The 19716-nt window shown below is 31.4% G+C and overlaps 1 protein-coding gene across 1 annotated transcript; it reads right to left on the reverse strand.

Annotated features, from left to right (window-relative positions):
• Positions 1-637: 637 nt before the first annotated feature.
• On the reverse strand, positions 638-17341 carry LOC134695087 (uncharacterized). The gene is made up of 10 exons (XM_063556279.1): positions 17291-17341; positions 15529-15642; positions 8704-8799; positions 7604-7726; positions 6901-7008; positions 5246-5410; positions 4540-4686; positions 2719-2766; positions 2223-2264; positions 638-1205 (listed from the first exon to the last, which is right to left on the reverse strand). The coding sequence occupies exons 2-6, from the start codon at positions 15632-15634 to the stop codon at positions 5256-5258; spliced, it is 588 nt and encodes a 195-aa protein (XP_063412349.1). The 5' UTR covers positions 15635-15642; positions 17291-17341; the 3' UTR covers positions 638-1205; positions 2223-2264; positions 2719-2766; positions 4540-4686; positions 5246-5255.
• Between the last annotated feature and the right edge of the window lie 2375 nt (positions 17342-19716).

A 19716-nucleotide genomic window follows, 5' to 3' on the forward strand; every position in this document is an offset into this window, starting at 1 on the left:
TCACTTCCTACAACATCTTTCAGTGAACCTTTTTCTATTTCTACTAGGAATCGATCAACCAAATCATGGTAATATCGCGGAGAAATGACAAACCGTTTATTCCTTGTTTGATTGAGAGTAGTAAATCTAAGTAAAAGAGGAAAATCGAGATTCTCTATCAGATAGTGTATTTGGTTTTCACCTACAATGTGTATCATTACACCGAGGATCGCTTCCGATATAAAATAAACCCTTCCGTTGTCTTCTGATATAAAAATGTTTTCTAATTCTTGTATTTTATCTTCTAGTTTTCCTAAGAGATAAGGATAGGTACAATTTATATTACATATCGTGGCTACGTCCTGCAAAAGAGTTTTAAGCTTGGTATTGTGTCTATCTATTGAGTCAATTTGCACAAACTGGTAAGGTGAGAATAAGATGATGGCAAGAAAAAATAATGTGAACTTATCATGTGTATAAATAGAATGAAATTCTGGCGGTAGAATTTCTAATGGATTCCTGAAAAACTCGATTCCTTGATTGAAGTATTCTCTGTTGTTTTTATATTCAGCACAACATAATGGAAAGGCAAATGGCGTATGAATATTTAGGATTTCACGCATCTGTTTAGTTGTTTAGTTTAGGGACATATGTATTCATAGGCGTCATATTTCTGTCATTTGACAGTGCATGGGGAAAATATCCTTTAAGTATCATTTTTCTGTCGTCTTCGTTGTCCATGGAGATATTTACGAGAAAATTATCTATATTTCGAAAAAGCTCATGTCTAGTGAGTAATTTTTTTACCTGTCGTAAAATATTATCTCTTATTGTGATTACCACGTATACAGAACAGCTCTCATCATTTATACAGGTATGTATATCAGAGAACAAAATTTCCCATTCTTTAAGCTTTTTGAAATCAACGTTAACTTTTCCAAATATATCGTCCAACAATATTATCACGTCCTCTTTGGGATTAACAACCATCTCCCAATGTCGTGGGAATCTTAGTATGACCGGTGTTTTCGGCTTGTTAAATTGGTCTCTCAACTTGGAATATCGTAGTAACAATTCTGTCCCAAAAAATGATTTTCCGCCTCCATGTCCTGAGGATAGTACTACCTTTCGATGATAATCAATTTTTTGTATAGCTTCCAACCATTCACTCGTTTGAACAAATGTTTTATGGCTTTCATATTGCATCAGATAAGCTTTGGATGTTTCTAACAATAAAAAAACAACATACAAGGTATAATAAATGTGACCCGAGGATTTATAATGAAATATTACAATTTTCAAAGATGTTAATGTTATCATGTGGTAGTGACGTCATCAATTTTTTGGTCATGATTTACTCTTTAAGGGTGTATAAATAGCCTAACGGAGTTACGTCATGATTGTTGTGGTCTTTGTGAAAGTATGATGCTTTGCATGGTTAAATTTCTGTCCATGTTCTAAGCAAAATACATTGGCTTCAGCCCTAACCCATAAATGTTTTTTCGAAATATTTTAAAAAGCCGATCTATTTCCTTTTCACTAAATTTTCAATGAGCGAGAGGATGAGTCACATATAAAGGTATTCCTTTTTCTTTTATACTTTCAAAACTTTAGCAATTTATACTCAGTGACTTTACTCGAACAATTTTTGAAAAAAATACCTTTATAGGACCGACTATTAGGATAACTGGCACTAAATACATAATTATCGTATGTTCATGTCAGTACGAAAGAACTAGCTACTTGGCTGGTGATACCTTCTGGGACTGACATCGACAAGCAGTGGTATTGACCCTTACACTTACTTTCGTACCATACAAAATACGCATTTCGACAATCGATGTGTCTATATTGATTATTGTGTGTATGTTTATCACATTTGGTTGAGGCAAACTAAAGGAAAAGGATCTTAAACGAACACTTCACCAAATTTTTAATTTATAAAGGGGCATAACGCGAGACAGTAAAAGTGACGCCAAGAAGAGTCATCATTGATTTAAGCTTAGTTTTTATAAGCAGTATGTATAATTGTGATTCCATTGAGTTGAGGTAAACGAAACTGCAACTAATTTTGGACGAATAAATAAACGTGTTTACGGTTGAAGGTAACACTTCATGCTACATCTGCCGTAGCGAACACATAAAAGTTAAGGCGCTCTGCAAGAGTGACATATCTACCTAGATTTAAGGTAATTGCTCCTATATGAAACGTATCAAGTTATTCCTACAATTTTAATATTTACCAACTAGATTTTCTATCAACTGACTCTCTGTTTGAGAAATACCTGAAATATAAAGTGAGTAAACTTTTCTCAGATAAATCGTGCATTAACTGTTAGTCAATTGCGACTTAACACAAGTAACAAATGCATCTGAGCTATAAATGATTTAATCCAATTGTAAAAAGTATAATGTATTAATGACAAAACTCCGAAAAAGTAAAAGATGATAGACAATCAGCCCCCTACCCCCAAACAAAATCAAATTAAAATAAAAGTCGGAATATATTAAGCAGGGTTGTACTCGTAGTTATTCTTTGGAAACTACCATTATTTTTACCACTGAGTTTACAGTAATCTGTTGTACCAGGATACGAAAACAAATTTCACCTTTTGTTTAGTGGTTTTCTATCTATATTGAAGACATATTGATGGCCTTTCTTCCGCACTTAGGACGGGTTGTTGACATGCTAAACAAATCAAATTTGTATTTGGATAGTAATTTACTTTAAGTTCTTACTAATATGAGTTCCTCCTATTGATGTTCTTCCACTACTGCCAATGCTAACTGTTAATGAAAAATAAGTGTTAACAGAAACCATCACTTTTGAAATACCTATATATGAACGTTTTTCTGACATGCTCATATTGCATACATGTACACATCTGTTACTTACATTTAAAAGAGATTGAATGCAAACACGTTTTGTTATGTGTTTCTTTATTCTATAAATATTAGAGGTATAGGCTGAGGGTTGAGATCTTACAAAATATGTAAACCCGGCCGCATATTTGCGCATGTTCCCAGTTTGGGTCATCTAGCCTTTGTTAGTGTTGTATGTTTTTTTTTTTATTAAATTTGAGTTCATTTAAATGTTTAAGAGTTACCAAAAATTGAGTTTGACGTTATTTTGCACGGAACTATTACACAATTGTATACAGGGATCAGCTGAGGGTCACAACCGGATACAGGATTTTCTCACTGCGTTGAAGAACCACTAGGGGCCTTCGGTTGTTGTTGACATTGTTATGTGTTTCAGCTAAAAGACGCTTCTTTGATCGGGTTGTTGTCTCTTTAACATATTCCTCATCTCAATTCCCAATTTTATTAGCACACGTTTCAAAAACATTTGTTTAAAATGAACTCCTGAATTATATACTACCCGTTGGCCCGTTGGAATAAAATCTCGATTAGCAAACTGTAGAAATAGTTTTTTTTTTGCGGCTAAGTAACACTTCATTTGCAGTTGTTTTCTAATTGTCCGTTTCTTTGTGTGATACATTGACGATTGTTTTTGTTATATTTAAATGTTTCTGTTGTTCTGTTGTTGTTCTCTCATAGTCTGTTTAGAGTGTTTTCCTCGGTATTACATGTACCCCTGGTGCCTTTGTTAGCTAGTATTTGTGTGTTCCTCTGGCCTTTATGTTCTTCCATTTATTTTTATTGTAGTCCAGTCATGTAATGTTGTCATTGTTATGTATATTTAAGATTGCCATAAAAGCAAGAAGGTTTGGATTGTCACAAACCAGGTTCAACACACCATTTTTCCTTAAAATACCCTGTACCGAGGAAGGAAAATGACCGTTGTTATATTATAGTTCGTTTCTGTGTGTGTTAAATTTTAATGTTGTGTTTCTGTTGTGTCGTAGTTTTCCTCTCATATTTGATGTATTTCTCTCAGTTTTTGTTTGTAACCCGATTTTTTTTTTCTGAATCGATTAATGAATTTCGAACAGCGGTATACTACTGTTGCTTTTAGTTAGATGAAACATATTTATTAATAGTGGATTGAAAAAACAAGTTTTGAAACTTATATTAATCCCTTTCCACTTTGCTGGTGCGAGTGCTGCCTTGTAGAGGCATTAGCCTGCTCTTTCTCGAAATCTACAAGGGTGTCTTTAACGTGCAAGAGATATGGCTCTCTCTTAATACGGGTCAGCCATTTATCGTCCATTCCGACGGACTATCATCATTTACTCAAGACAATACTCGCAAATAATAACAAGGGAGAGCCGAAAATTCAGTCATTGAAATTTTCATCCCGGAACGGGAATCGAACCAGGAACCTTTGTGTAAGTAGTCCGATGCACCACGGTTCTCTTGCTTTAACTTAGTTTGTAATCTAGATTTTTATTCTGCCGTTTTATGACTTTTGAAAAGCGTTCTACTACGGTTGCTCTTATCAAGTATTTCTTACTAATGAGTTGCGTTAATCTAAGGAAATTTAGAAAATCTGTCATGGGGTTTACTTTAACAAAAACAGTGCTGATTTATCATCTTTCATAACACACTTTTCTGTATAGTTTGTACGTATGCAAACTTCATCATTGAGGTACTCACTAGACGTTCTTTTATTTGTAGCAGAAATGCCATATAAATCTTCAGCACCTAGTTGTGACAAAGAGTCATTGTCTCTCGTAAATGGTAACACTGCATCATTAATATCTCCTTCATGTAATGGAAAATCTGACCTTGTGGTGGAATTGTCTATAAAGAATTATATATTTCATTAAAGAATTAGAATATCTTGTTCTTTCTATGACGAAATATCATGAACAATGTCGTGCATCCCGAATAACCTACTTTGCGTGCTATTTCAAAGTGCTGTTTTCATACCATTTATACCACTAGGTTTAGAACATATTGTCCCTTTTGAAATATACACTTGACTGTTTCATGTAGTAAGCGTTTGTTATTTATTATGGTGCAATGCATTTAACAGGTAAATACAGTTCCAACGTATAAGGGCATATTATTTGTACTACCGGAAGAAATAAAACATTACATTATTTGATAAGGCCAAACTTTTCCCTGAAACAGGCGAATATATATATATTGCAATCGTTACCGAGAACATTAATCACTCGCGATGCGTATCGTGGGATATAACGTCTTCGGATATGAATGCGTATCAATATATCACACACTTTAAAAAAAATCGAAGGAAACATAACCTTTTAAGTATTACAAATGTATTTCGAAATTATGCAATGTATTCAAGTTTTGGTGGTTATCTTAATTTGAAACAAATGTAAACGGTAAGTACCTTCTTTAATTTACTCATATTGCTTTCCTTTTGATCGCATAGGGTTGATAGAGACGGATTTAGCTCCAAAAGAAAGAGTCGAATCTGATCTTTTAAGATTGTGAAGCAGTGGCATTGGTGCTCTTGTGGTCTTTGATGAAGGCACTTTGACGTTATGTGAGGTCTCTGCAATGTACGTTGTTTATAAATTACGATAAAACAAAACAAAACAAAACGTATTTTTCATTATACATCACTGATATTTTTATACGTTGTACAGGGATATTTTCTCATCATTAAAAAATTACAAACATAAGTTTAGACAAGCCAAACAGATATGTTTACAGTTTTGGAGGTCCTGCATTAACCAGATAATTTTGGAGATGAGCGTTGCTCAATTTTTCCTTTTCTTTATCTGTTCGTTAGATTTCTATTTTAGTCTTTAAGTAAATATGCACATACACAAAAAGCAAGAATAAAAAGTATTCAAATAATGGCAACAATAGTATACCGCTGTTTGAAAGTCATAAATTGATTGAGAGAAAACAATTACGGACTACAAACCAAAATCGAGGGAAATAACGAAACAACAGAACATTAAGTGAAACAAAAGACCACACGACAATGTAACATAAACATAAACGAACTATAAGATAATTATATATGAAAACTGCCATTTTATTGACCTGGCACAGGATATTTAAAAAAAAACAATTGTGGATTGAACCAGATTTTGTGGCTGGACAAACCTCACACTTTTATGGCAAAGTCTTGATTTAAGTTTTGAATTTGCGAATCAACCTCTCCTCCTCAAGAGCTTAACACAATAATCGTCAACAGTTCTTAATTATAACTGTTACAATAATTAATTGAAAGAATTTGACTGATCATTTCTTAAAAGTTGGTTTATAACAAAGAGGCGGAAGTTACCCAATTCACAATCAAATTAATAATAATTAAAAGAAACTGACTCTTTGTATGATAGGTTGATTTTCAGATTTTGCAAATACAAAAAACTTACTATATAGAGTCTTATTTTACATAAAGTCACATCTAAAACGATGACTACACTTATCAACCAGATTCCGGTGAGTATTGGTAATTATGACATACGCTAAAGGACGATACAAATTTGTTGTTTTTACCAACAAAAACCGATTTGTTAACATTCCAATCATCAATCAATTAATTCCTTCTTTAATTTGACGTATGAATACATTAAATATTTGATTTTCATACATATATATCTGGATTTTGCGCGTTTTCTTCTTTTTCGAGAAAATTCACTGTTCAGATCGACACGTATATTTTGTGTTCATGATATGTTATTAAACAGCGTTATCTCTCTTCCTGATTGAACACTTTTATATTTGCAGATTTCCTACCATTATTTCGAGATGATTAAAGGACCGCCATTTGCATGACCAGAATTAGTACAATGTGTTCATATATTAAACTGATCAGTACAATTTCTCATCCGACATTGCTTTTTTGTTTTGTTCACGAAGTATTAAGACAGTCTTTATATTCGTATGATTATAGCAAGAGACGAACATACAGAAATGTTACCGTAAACAGATTAATTCTTTGTACAAAGTTGTGGGTTTGAGTTTGCTAATTGGCATATGATTTTATAATAACCATGTCAATGAACATATATTAGACATCAAATTTACCTTTACCAACATTTTCGAGGTTTGATGTGTAGTTTATCGTCTTGGAAACAACATCATAGTCCCTGATTTCTTCAATTGGGTAATCTTCATTGGGTTCAAACTTCTCACCTACAATTTATGAATACTGTTTAAAAGTACATATTTTTTCTGATCAGCTGTTTAGATTATTCACATTTACATTCTTCATAACTATTCACAAGGCAACACATGACCGTACATCATTAGTACAACAACACGCTATACTGCTTTAATACACCACGAAGCGACTAACATTACAGTCAATATTATTGTGCGCTGATATCACGACGATACATCTGCAAATGCGTTTCAAAACATATTTGACTTCAAGGTATAACTAAAATGTATTTTGACTATTTTCTTTAACAAAACGTATCCCCATCGAAACCATATGAACTTGATTGTTCTTACTTAGCGCAGGCATTCTGTAACTGGAGTCTTTGGTAGTACTAGGCTTTAATGTTTCATGTTTTCATCCCATTCTTGGTTATGGTTAATAATCCTGTACTCAGTTTTACATTTGATACAACTAATTCATTAAGGTATCTCTTAGTGTTTGTTTGTGGCATAAACAGTTTAGAACTTTGAAAATATGTACGACGGTTCTTAAATTCGGTAGCTTATTTTGATTAGTTGAAGTCGAAAACAACTATTTATTGGTTCGTTTAAACTTGATACATTGTACCTTCATATCTTGAACTGACATTTGTATAATGATTTTGTGGTTTTGTTCTTCCAAGAGGTTTTAATGGAGGTTCGGGTGCCCTTCTGGTCTTGGTGGAATATGTTTTTTTGTCAGTGGTTCTCGCTGAAACATTTGTTTAGAAAATAAAAACCCAATAAAAACAACCTTCTGAAAGTATTTCTATAATATAAAGATATCAGAATAACCATGCATAACGTTGTGTCAAAGAACATAAATCTTTTAGAAAATGTTGGAATTACTCTCAAGATGACATTAGTTCTGAAAACATTATTTCGTAAGCAATTTTGTACATCAGTATGTTTCCTTTCAAAATATATGCCTATTTTGTGTTTTTTGGTTACAGTGTTGTTTGTTTTATAGTTGTTAAGATAGGTATACAATGTTGACTGCTATACCCTTCTTTTTAACATTTTTACAAATAATGTTTGTTTGTTTTGTTCAGACATTGTTGTCAATATAATGAAATTTGTTGCCACTGTCATTCATGTCTTCGCTTAAACAAGCTATTAAACAAGGTTAAGTCACAATTTTCTACATAAAAAAATGCCTGTAGCAATTCAGGAATATGACAGTTTTCATCGCTCCGTTTGATGTGTTTAAACTTTAGATTTTGTCCTTTGATTAGAGACTTTCCTTTTTGAATTTTCCTCGGAGTTCATTTTTTTTGTGATTTTATTTTTCATAACCTAGACAAAAGCCCTTTGCCCAGTGCATAATTGCATCAATTCAATGTATTAGCATTGTATTATTTAAAATCTATACACATTTATGATATTTTTTAAAGGTATGGTTATGTTTACCCTGCAACAAATCTTTGACATTGTCGACTAAAATATGTTTTGTGGACAACAAATTAAAACCAAATATATGGTCGCAAATATAACATGATTCAAATCTAGAAGGAAACAGCTGTTGGAAGTTAAAATTATTCTTTTATCGTCAAAATGAACCTATTCTTTTTTTAGCAATTATACGTAACGTAAAAGTATATTTGAAATCTACAGCAATAGACAAATTTGATAGTTTTATGGTATTTAAAGATATCTTATGGTCAGTTACAGTATATAAAAGTTACTCACCAACATGAGAGCTTTTTATTTGTCTGTATCCTTTGTTGTAAAAGGATTCATGTTCTTTTTCTAATGGATAGTCCTCTGGAGGAATAGGTGTGTTAACTACCAAAATAGTATATTGTAAAAGTGTATGATTTGTCATTACTGTTTCTTCCTTATACAAGTGTTATCGTCATGATCATGAAACTGTAGATATTCCCATCCCCATATATTGAACATTATAATGCAATTTGTTTGTAACGACAATTTTCATTGAACATTGACAAATATTTTGAAGGGGTACATGCCACGTTCTACCAATTCGTAACTAAAAAAGCTATCATTTTTAATTTCATTTTTGTTGGTATGTAAAATCTCACAAAATAATCATAAAAGTCACATTTTGAGCATGCAAATGTCCTTTTTTTGTCAACGTTGTGTAGCGTACCAAAGGTATAAATACAAGTTTTATGTTTAACGTCCTATTTATACATATGAAGTCACATTGTGTATTTCCTAAATATAATGCAACAGATTCACGACTTTTTTTTATTTATAATGTCATTTTACGTCAACATATTTGCTACGCGTCGCTAGTAGAACTCAATTTGCGACAGGAAAATCTACGTTATACGTAGGACAAGCTTAAAATACATTACAGTCATCTCCTAATTTGAATTTTGGTTTTGTATATTTAGTTATTTTTATTCTTTAATTGATTTTTTAGAGGATATATCTGGTATAAATTGATATTTTGAAAAGCAAATAAAGACACCAATTATAGGTCAAAGTTAAAAATAATGAGAAAAACTTTGTTGTTCACTGTCAAATGTCAAATAAAATTCGATTTAAAGGGCTTGACCGTTAAATCACGTTATCAGAGGAAGACAAGACTTGCTACAGTTCATGCACAGGTCAACGTAACGCGCATGTCTTAATGCGATTACACGGCATATCAATTTTACCAGCTAAAGCACTCCTCACAATATTTTGAATGCACGGTCTGCTAGGAAGTAACTATATATATCTAAGGTCAGATTGTTGAGTTTATTGTACACATAATTAATGTAAATACTTATCTTAATCATTTTTCAATTTCAACTGATTATTGATTAATTAATTTCAAATCGGTCACATTCAATTTGATAATTTATAAATTATTGGACAATTTACTTAAAGCAAGGATTTATTTATAGTATACAAATCTTTGTCTAAAGTTATTATAATACGAGCGAATTTATTTTAATTTATTTTTATGATTGTATAATAAATTTTTGATTCGCATAATTTCTAATTCCTGTTATTAATATTTTTGTATCTTTTTATCGAGGTATTAAAATATGAAAACTAGGTTCCAGGTATTTCTATTCAATTTACATTTCGTAATGCAGATTAAAATGGTAATGTGTCATTATCAGGTATGTTTAACTATTATTTAATAATGGGGTTGTCTTGTGAGACATTAACACCATCAAATACAATAAATTAATTTATGGTACCATTTATTGTTCTTTAGCGTGTTTAGGACAGCAGTAAATCGTAAATTATATTTCAAAGTTGAGCATCCGTTAAAAAGAAACTAGTTGATAAGATTTGATACGACAGCTACAGTAATGTCTTTATAACTGATTGTTTTTCAGTCAGCCAAATTGCGTTGCACATATATATACAGCGACATATAATACAATATGACTCTGATATTTATATTTAATATTTATTTCAAATAATATTCATTCATGTTTTGAAGTAATGTCTTTATAACCGATTGTTTTATCGCTTATCCAAATTTCATTGCACACATTTTGATATTTATTTAGTGTATAAAATCAAGGTTTTGTATAGTTGTATATTATTTTAATTATATTTGTTCATGTTGACATTTATTGTAAGGTGTATGATGCCTGAGAAGTAAAGGCGTTAAAAGAGGTGTTATAATTGGGGTAAAGAAATCGTCTTTAGCCACCTGTGAGGTCAAAATAGCTACGCATCGGAAACAGAAACTGAATATTTGTTATCTAGGATTATTTCATTCACCAGCAGGACCATTTTTATGTATGTATGTCAGTCAGAGAAGTGGCAGTATGCCTTATCTAAATACATCAATAAAAAAGGTACTTCTTTTATTCTTTAATTTTAATGTAACTAATTCAGTACATGACATTTTAGCTTTAGCATTGATTTGAGTAGTAACATTTCGAGCTTAATAAGAAAACGATTCTAAATGGCGGATACTATATTGATCCGGATTGCTTTTTACTATGAGAGACCATACCACGAATAAGAATAAGATTGATTTAGTTAATTGGTTTCTTATCTATATATCATTTCAACATTGATTTATTTTATAATTACCTGAGAAGGTATAGTCCCGCAAGTAATTTTATATTTAGTGCATATTTTTAGTATGTGTATATATCACGAAGGAATTTTTACATTTTTCTCATTGTATCACTCTGACCACAAGTATACCTAAATTTGATTTATTTTCAACGCATCTTTATAAAAGAGAGAATCATTTCACTAATTTCAGAAACTAAATCTGCACTACTTGTGCGAAATATATATATATATATATAAAAATAAATGGTATCTCGCAGCTATATAAAAATTCATCAACAAAATATCAATGATATCGTAAGTTAACTGATGCATTTTTATATCAGATATTTATTTGACAACCAATTTTGATTAGGCAAGAGAGCAAAGAAGACTTGGAGCTAGCAGGGTTCAGGTCATAAGTTGGAAACGAGCTGTTTCTGTTAAGGAAAGCAATTTCACAGTCTTGTAATTGGGGACCAGTTGATTTAGATCTATGGATATTAATCATGTACCATGATCACAACAAATCATTCATGCCCTGTCTGTATTATGTATAAATATTGTGATAAAAACTAAGGTCTTGCACAAGGGTAAACCGTCATTACTCACAAAGCTTTTTTGCGCACGTTTTAATAGTGCCCAGAAAAAATAAAATGCTACATGTAATGGACAAGATAATCAAATGTTGTTTTTCAATTATTTACATAAGCTGAAAATAGTATTGCCATGTGTTTGCTGTTCAAGTCACGAATCTTTATTGGTTTTTTCGGGGTTTGTTTAAACTAGCTTTATTGGATTTTTCATATGAGTGGAACTAGTAGCTATTAATCCGGGATCCACTTGCGCATTTTTGACTTTAAAGTTTCCATTAGCCTCAAATTTCAGAAAATTGATCAGCAAGGCAAGGTATTTTTACTACTATACTTGGAAAAGGGCTTCGTTGGTTTATGTCTGTCATACTTGTTTTTCGTAAACTGCTTTGTTATAAATTAGGCCGTTAGTTTTCTCGATTGAAATGTTTTATATTTTCCATGTCGGGACCTCTAATAGCAGACTATACGGTATGGGTTTTTCTCATTGTTGAAAGCCGTAAGGTTGACTATATTTGCTTACATTTCTTCATTTGCACTTTCAAGTGGATAGTTGTCTCACTGGCAATTATAATCTTTTAATTAACACTAATAACGAATAGAGCAGAAATAGTATACACTTCTGCAAGTTACGTTTACAAACTTTATTACCAGATGCGTAGATCTCTGATAAAATTATCGTCTGAAAATTGTTGATATAAATTTACAACTTAAGCGAGTTTTTGTCTGGGTTAATGGTTTTCTTTAATCTTATGTGTATCATTACAGAGGTCAAGAAAAGTCAAAATAAGTTAGGTGATGAATTGATTTTATTGCTTTTGTAGTTTAGATATTAAAGTTGCGTATATCTCAGACTATAAAATTGCTAATTACTACGATTTTGTTATCTGAAAGAGAAACAACGTAATTGGGTTAAATACTGTGAACAGTTATACATGGCATTTTATACGTTTATAAGAGAATACTAGTTTTTGTAAGCAGTCATAAATGATTTGACATAATAATTGTTGTCGAACGCCATACTCATGATATGCAATAAAACAAAAACAAAAACAAAACAAAAACAAAAACAAAACAAAAAACAAAACAAAATATTACACGATACCAGTTTTAATGCCGTATTGACGAGCGCCCCTAAGACGGCTTATATTCCATCGGCTATTTTTAGAGTCAATTTTGTGGGGTCTTAACTGCACCTCAGTTTTAAAAGTTTTTGTCTGGGCAACACGATTAACTAGTTTGAATTGACTTTGAACATGCTTTCAGTAACTGCGAGTACTCTTAGGTGGGTACTTGACTGATGTCTTTAGTCTATTTGTTAGTTGTGTATTGTGTTTTGTGTCTAACTAATGAGTCAAACCTACCTCAACTTTGTTTTATTTTGTGTTGTTAACCGATGTCCCCGGTTACGGTAGGAATTAATTCTCACAAACTTGTTGTGTGTCGCAGTCTTTTATACTTGTACGTTTAAATTGATTTATACTTAAATATGGCTTTGTTTTCTTGTTTGCCGGGACCCTTTGTTGCTATTATACTGTATGGACTATGTTTAATGGTGAAGGCTGTACGGTGGTATATAGCTGTTTACGACCACGCTATTAAGTTTAAAAAAAGTTCATGTCAGATCTTCTAGTTTATATATTTTCTGATAGTAAAAGTAGAATTCAGCCAATGGTAATATAAAAAGTATCAACCATAGATCTGATTACAAACATACAAGTCAACTATTTTTATCTGTTATCATATCAATTTTATTTATTTTTCTATATTATAAATTACCAATCTAGAGCTGATTATTGATTGATTGTCAATTTAAGATATTTCATGTTTCCAAAAGCGTGCTTGGAAAGTGGGGTTTTCAATCACCAAAACTTCGTTGTTGCTCGGAAGTTTGTAGTTCCTTATGGTTGTGTTCTCTTATACATTTTCGTATCACAATTTTTTAGCAAGGCTAAAGTGTTATGGGGCACTTTAAGTAAAGAGATAAACTAATCGTATGCTCATTTTTGAAGGGCCCTGCAATATTAAGTAATCCACTAAAATGAACATGACATCGGACAACCGTTCTATACGATAGGTCCTAACTTATAAGCGATATTGATTTTCTCCAAGATTTGTTACCTTAGTCAAATTTGCTTTGTTCAAATGTTACCACGATTGCAATACAAGCACAAGATTCAAATAAGTGATTGAACCAAACTACAGTGAGAAGGAATATGTTATTTGTCAGATTTGAAAGCTATCTAATTTTATACAAGTTACAAATTACAATTTTAATTTATGCTATTATCTATTTTCATCTATTTATTGTCTATCAAACGGCGAAGTAGGTTATTGGCTTCGGGAATCTGTTAGCTAGTAGTTACTGCGGTCAGATTCTTGTTATTACACAATATAACAATCAGAGTTCTCTGTTATATCGACTCTCAATGTATGGTACTGGTTGGCGGTAACAAGTTCCAAAACATTCTTTGTGAAATGAGTGTTTTTGAACTTGTTTAGTGGCGGACTTTATAGGCTGCACCAGTACCGATGAACTTGATTTATCACTGTATTATTATTTCATTTAGAACATTAATCCATGTTATCTTTATTTTCACCTCAAACGTTGATTTTGGACATCTGTTGCCAGGGTTCAATTCAGCACCCCATTATTTCAAAATTTTCATTTCATTTTAGTTTTTATTTGAATTTTGAATTTTATTTATCTATTTTATTTGCATTTTATTTACGGTTGCCCAAAGACCCTTTGTTTGTGGGTTGGTAACCGACAGAAGCCATGATCTTACTTCGCCAATAAAATATATTTTGACTTTAATAACGTCTTCTCTCTTATAATTCGATTTAAAGGGCTTGACCGTTAAATCACGTTATCAGAGGAAGACAAGACTTGCTACAGTTCATGCACAGGTCAACGTAACGCGCATGTCTTAATGCGATTACACGGCATATCAATTTTACCAGCTAAAGCACTCCTCACAATATTTTGAATGCACGGTCTGCTAGGAAGTAACTATATATATCTAAGGTCAGATTGTTGAGTTTATTGTACGCATAATTAATGTAAACCCACCCATCCCTCCTCTTATATTTTTTCGATACTGCTGTTTTATGTCTTATTTTACAGATTTCTGCTTGTTTTTAACCTCAACATAGAACTCCTGTCACGGCTTCTGGATTTACAACTCTTCGCCAGTCTATAAACACAATTAACCACATTATGCCGTCCATCTGACGAGTGAAAACGGATTAACAGTCATAGCGAACCGATAAATAATGTTATGACAGTCTTTTAGAAGAGTTCATCACTAGGGCGGACTTTATAGGCTGCACCAGTACCGATGAACTTGATTTATCACTGTATTATTATTTCATTTAGAACATTAATCCATGTTATCTTTATTTTCACCTCAAACGAAATTTCTCATGTTGATTTTGGACATCTGTTGCCAGGGTTCAATTCAGCACCCCATTATTTCAAAATTTTCATTTCATTTTAGTTTTTATTTGAATTTTGAATTTTATTTATCTATTTTATTTGCATTTTATTTACGGTTGCCCAAAGACCCTTTGTTTGTGGGTTGGTAACCGACAGAAGCCATGATCTTACTTCGCCAATAAAATATATTTTGACTTTAATAACGTCTTCTCTCTTATAATATCATTATATCGAATTCCAAAATTCTTTTGAGCAAGGACATTAATAAATGTCAAGGAATTTAACCCTTAAGGACATTATTTAACATGTTCCCAGACAATTTTTTGAAATGAATTGTTTATTGAATGAGTTAGTATGATGTGCAAAGAAAGCAGATGTTTACATTTATTTTCTGGCTGTACCTATACAGACTTATACATTAGATCTTTGTTTTTGTCCTATGGTATCCTTACAGAACCATTTACTTTCAACAACTGCAGTAAAAATAGCTGAAACAAAACTCACCTGCTCTTAAATCACTGATTGACCTATGTCTTCTGTTATCAACAGATTGATAAGCAGCAGGATATTTTCTATTTTGGTAGTTTCCAGGAGGAGGAATTCTGTTCATTACTGAGTCTTTCATATTTAAAAAAAGAACATAAACTTTTCAATATTAATTTGTCTCGAGAATAGAGGTAATTATCTTCCTATATTGAAGGAGGTAAATTTAATAAGTATGCACATATGTTAATATAATTCAAAGCAATTAAACCAAAGGACATGTTTGACTACCACCAATGGTGAATAGTCAGTATACACATTTGTTTGCAGAACCCATCAAGTATGAATAAGATTAGAACTCAATTAAGCTTAATGTAACTATAAAAGTATATTATTGAAAACATTTTAAAGAATGTGTCTAAACATCTTGTTAAAGTTCCTTATGTGATGAGGTATACAAAACCGAATAAAACCACAATAAGATTTATCAATTACATATCGACAGTACGCAGGTCTTTGAAATGTTAAAGGCGATAATTTAAACTTCACTTGCATTTCTTTCATTTTTATGCCCCACCTACGATAATAAAGGGGCATGATGTTTTCTGGTCTGTGTGTCCGTTCGTTCGTCCGATCATCCGTCCGTTCGTCAATTCGTTCATCCGTCTGTCTGTTCCATCGTTCGTCTGTCCCGCTTTATGCTTAAGTTTTTGGTCGAGGTAGTTTTTGATGAAGTTAAAGTCTAATCAACATGAAACTTAGTATACATGTTCCTTATGATCTGATCTGTCTAATTTTAATGCCAAATAGAGTTCTGACACTAATATCACGGTCCACTGAACATAGAAAATGATAGTGCAAGTGGGGCATCCGTGTACTAGGGACACATTCTTGTTAATATCGATAATAGGTAACAAAATTGTCCTTTTTTATTTTCTTATACATGTCATGCATTTCTAACATCTAGCTTAGTGGAGCTGAACTCGGAAACAATGATGTCACTAGCAAACAAAAAGATCCTTGTTAAACGTCTTTTGCATATTCTTATATATGTTTATACATACTTCAAATATTAAGCGTTAGTCCAGTTATCATAAGTAGTTTCCTGAGCTTCAGCTCTTCAACACATCATAGACCTTTGGTAGAGTTCGATTTATGCTTCGAATGTAAAGGTAAATTTTTTATGTTTATATTCTGTCAGTCGGGAGCTAATTATTGTTTACATATTTTCTTTCTGAAATATTTTTGAGTCCGTTTGACTACTTTTTCATCTGCTATCACGTATATATATAGTAGTTTCTTTAAAAAACTGAACAATTTATTATATAATTTCGGTACAGATATTGGACATATTGAACTTGAGTTGTGGACTTGACAACACCGTCTGTTATTGAGTAAGTTACCTCCAGACCAATATTATTCACCTTAAACCTCACTTAAAAACAAGTATTACCCGGAAAAATAAAAGATTTCGTGAAACTTATAAATGTTTCAATCTGTTCTGGTATTGCATAAAAATGTATATTGATCCCCGAGTACATTTTAGATTGTATCAAGGATTCATAATTTAAAAAAAAAACACCCTTAAAGTTACAGGTTTAAAGCGTAAAAATAAAAGCGATACACTACGTTACAAAATGGATATATACAATATGTTCACGAGATTGGTAATAATTATTAATATACAACTTTTAATAAAAAGAGGATAGTAAATAATATTTTCAGAATCAATTGAAAACACCTAATAGTAAAAAAAAAGTCTTATTGAAAACAAAATACTTACATGTTAACAGACACACCTTTAAATTAGTGATCAGTTGTACAAATACGTTGACACGGGTTTAAACTTTTGTATAGAAAAAATATGATATACTTGCATTGTAGTGCATGGTTTTTAAACTTATTGATATTGAAATATTTTAATATTTAAATGCAATCAAAGGATCAATGCAGAATAACAAAAGAATTGATAAAAGTTATGCATTTGAATTGTGCATAAAAATTATACACGTATGTATGTTGATGACTTTACAATAAAAATAACACGTAATACACTGAGGTAACTCAAACCCAAAACTATTACTCCATAGATGTAAAAATACAGTTATACGTTAGAAGATATATGACCATAAGGGATCTAAATGAGAAAGCAAATGTAACTTACCATAAAATTATCGTTTAACATTTGATTACAAATCATATTATGAGAAATTTAAAATAGGATAGACATATCAAGAGCCCCTCGATTATCAATGAAGAAATTGTATCCATTGAATTATATTGACGGCCTGAGTGTTGGAAACCAGTTATTCTCTAATCCTCTTGTTAATGGGACAATACGTTGTATATTCAATTGACAATGTATAACGATAGAGCTAGTTGTATCCCTTCAAGATATTGTAACTGTCATGAAATATCAAACTTTGTGTAATACTGTCAAAAACCTTTGTTTTAATTAAAGAAACTAGAACGGTCATTATACTCTTGAAACAAAATTATCATGGTTTTTATTTTTTAAATGTTTTGGGCATTAATAAACTCAACAATACAGAACCACATCAAACAATTGCCGATACATTGAAGATGATAAACTAGTCAACAAAAGAAACGATACACGACTTTTTTTCAAATTTCAAGATGAATTTTCCGTTTTTAGGACTACTATTGAAAGTAGTAAAACTTAATGACCATGGAAATATAAATCCGTTTGAAAAAAAGAATATTTGCTTTCATGACGTCATTTGGCGAAATTTGTTTTTACAAAGTTTACATAAAACGACAATTTTAAAATTAGAAGTTCCAACAAATGATTCCAACATCTCATTGAAAGGTTAAGACGATGTTTGCCATCAAATCTTTTTTTTTTTAAATCAAACAGTTTCTTTGTTTATTTGTAAAGCAAAGTTTGGCCTCACAAATAATCGTTAACATGTCTACATTATGCATTGATTTATCATAGACAATATGTCTAAAGTGAAATTAAAAAATACAATATTAATATATATAAACTAATCCAAAAGGTTCCAAATTGATTTGAGACGAAAACATTTTTTCTTTGTTTGCATTTTTTGAGATTTTAAAAAAACTTTTTTTACAAAAAAAAAAAAAAATTATTTCAACCCATCAGATACAATATGAACATGACTTGATAAGCAAATAAAATATTTTTAAACAAATTTGAAAATTCATGTAGTTCTTTGAAAATTGTGTGTCATTTTTTTTTCTTCAATTTTCCGCAAAAACAATTTGCACCCTAAGAACGTTTACACAGAATTTGGTTACTTTCCGACAGGTTTTTGTTTTCATTATCATTTGTGCATCCATTGCAAATGAAAGCTTTTTAAAATAGTGTATCTCAGTTTTATTTTAAACTAAATACTGTTTGATGAATTTTATTCCAAAGTCGTGTAACATTTCTTTTGTTGACTAGTATATTATAAAAAAAAAGTGAACTGAGTTCGGATCGTATTGCGATTGAAGCGTACATGACAGGAAAAACATGGAAATAAAACAGCATAGAAGAAGGTGGTAAAAGAAACATCCATAGATAAACTTTACAAGGTAAATATTTTTCATTAAACTTGTGGCGATTATGATTAAAATGCAGAAAAAAAGACATGTTATACTCCATGTTATATTCTGTTATTGTGTCATTTTTAATTAATCAAAGGTGGACACCTGTCCAAACACAATAATGAATACAGAAATGGTCATGTCAGTTGAGTAGTTTTATATAAGATGATGTATCAAAATTAATATATATTTAGTCAAGATTTTATTTTCTTGTAAATTATTATAATTTATGTTGACCCTAAATAGTTTGTTCTAGACCCTATCTCCTTTCAGAATGTTCTTGATTGCCACATTGGTGAATTTGACCTATAATCGTTTTTTTTTTATTCCGAAAAAAAAAACCACGACAAGTGCCAAAAGTGGAACAGTTCCTATAAATATTGGAACAAATTTTGGGTTAATATAACACTGATTATCTCATTTAGGGCGAGTGGAACCATCGTTTAACCCAAACGGCAGTGTTAAGAGACATATTTGTAATACATAACAATAATAATTTTTTCTGAAGTATTTTGACTTCGTATTTCAATAACACCAAATACAAATTCATCATTTATAGACAAAACAATGCACTGGGTGGTAAATATAAATTGTAGTTGACGATTCAAGGGATTGATTCAGAATGCCATGTTATTC

Source organism: Mytilus trossulus, chromosome 13 (genome assembly GCF_036588685.1).
Source record: "Mytilus trossulus isolate FHL-02 chromosome 13, PNRI_Mtr1.1.1.hap1, whole genome shotgun sequence".
Lineage (NCBI taxonomy): Eukaryota > Metazoa > Mollusca > Bivalvia > Mytilida > Mytilidae > Mytilus > Mytilus trossulus.

Bases quoted from the DNA above. Each gene is read 5' to 3' on its own strand.
- LOC134695087 (XM_063556279.1), bottom strand. From the start codon at position 15,634: ATGAACAGAATTCCTCCTCCTGGAAACTACCAAAATAGAAAATATCCT. The intron at 7,727-8,703 runs GTGAGTAACTTT...CAAATGTTTCAG, and splicing joins AATAAAAAGCTCTCATGTTG to CGAGAACCACTGACAAAAAA. The intron at 7,009-7,603 runs GTACAATGTATC...CATAAATTGTAG, and splicing joins TGTCAGTTCAAGATATGAAG to GTGAGAAGTTTGAACCCAAT.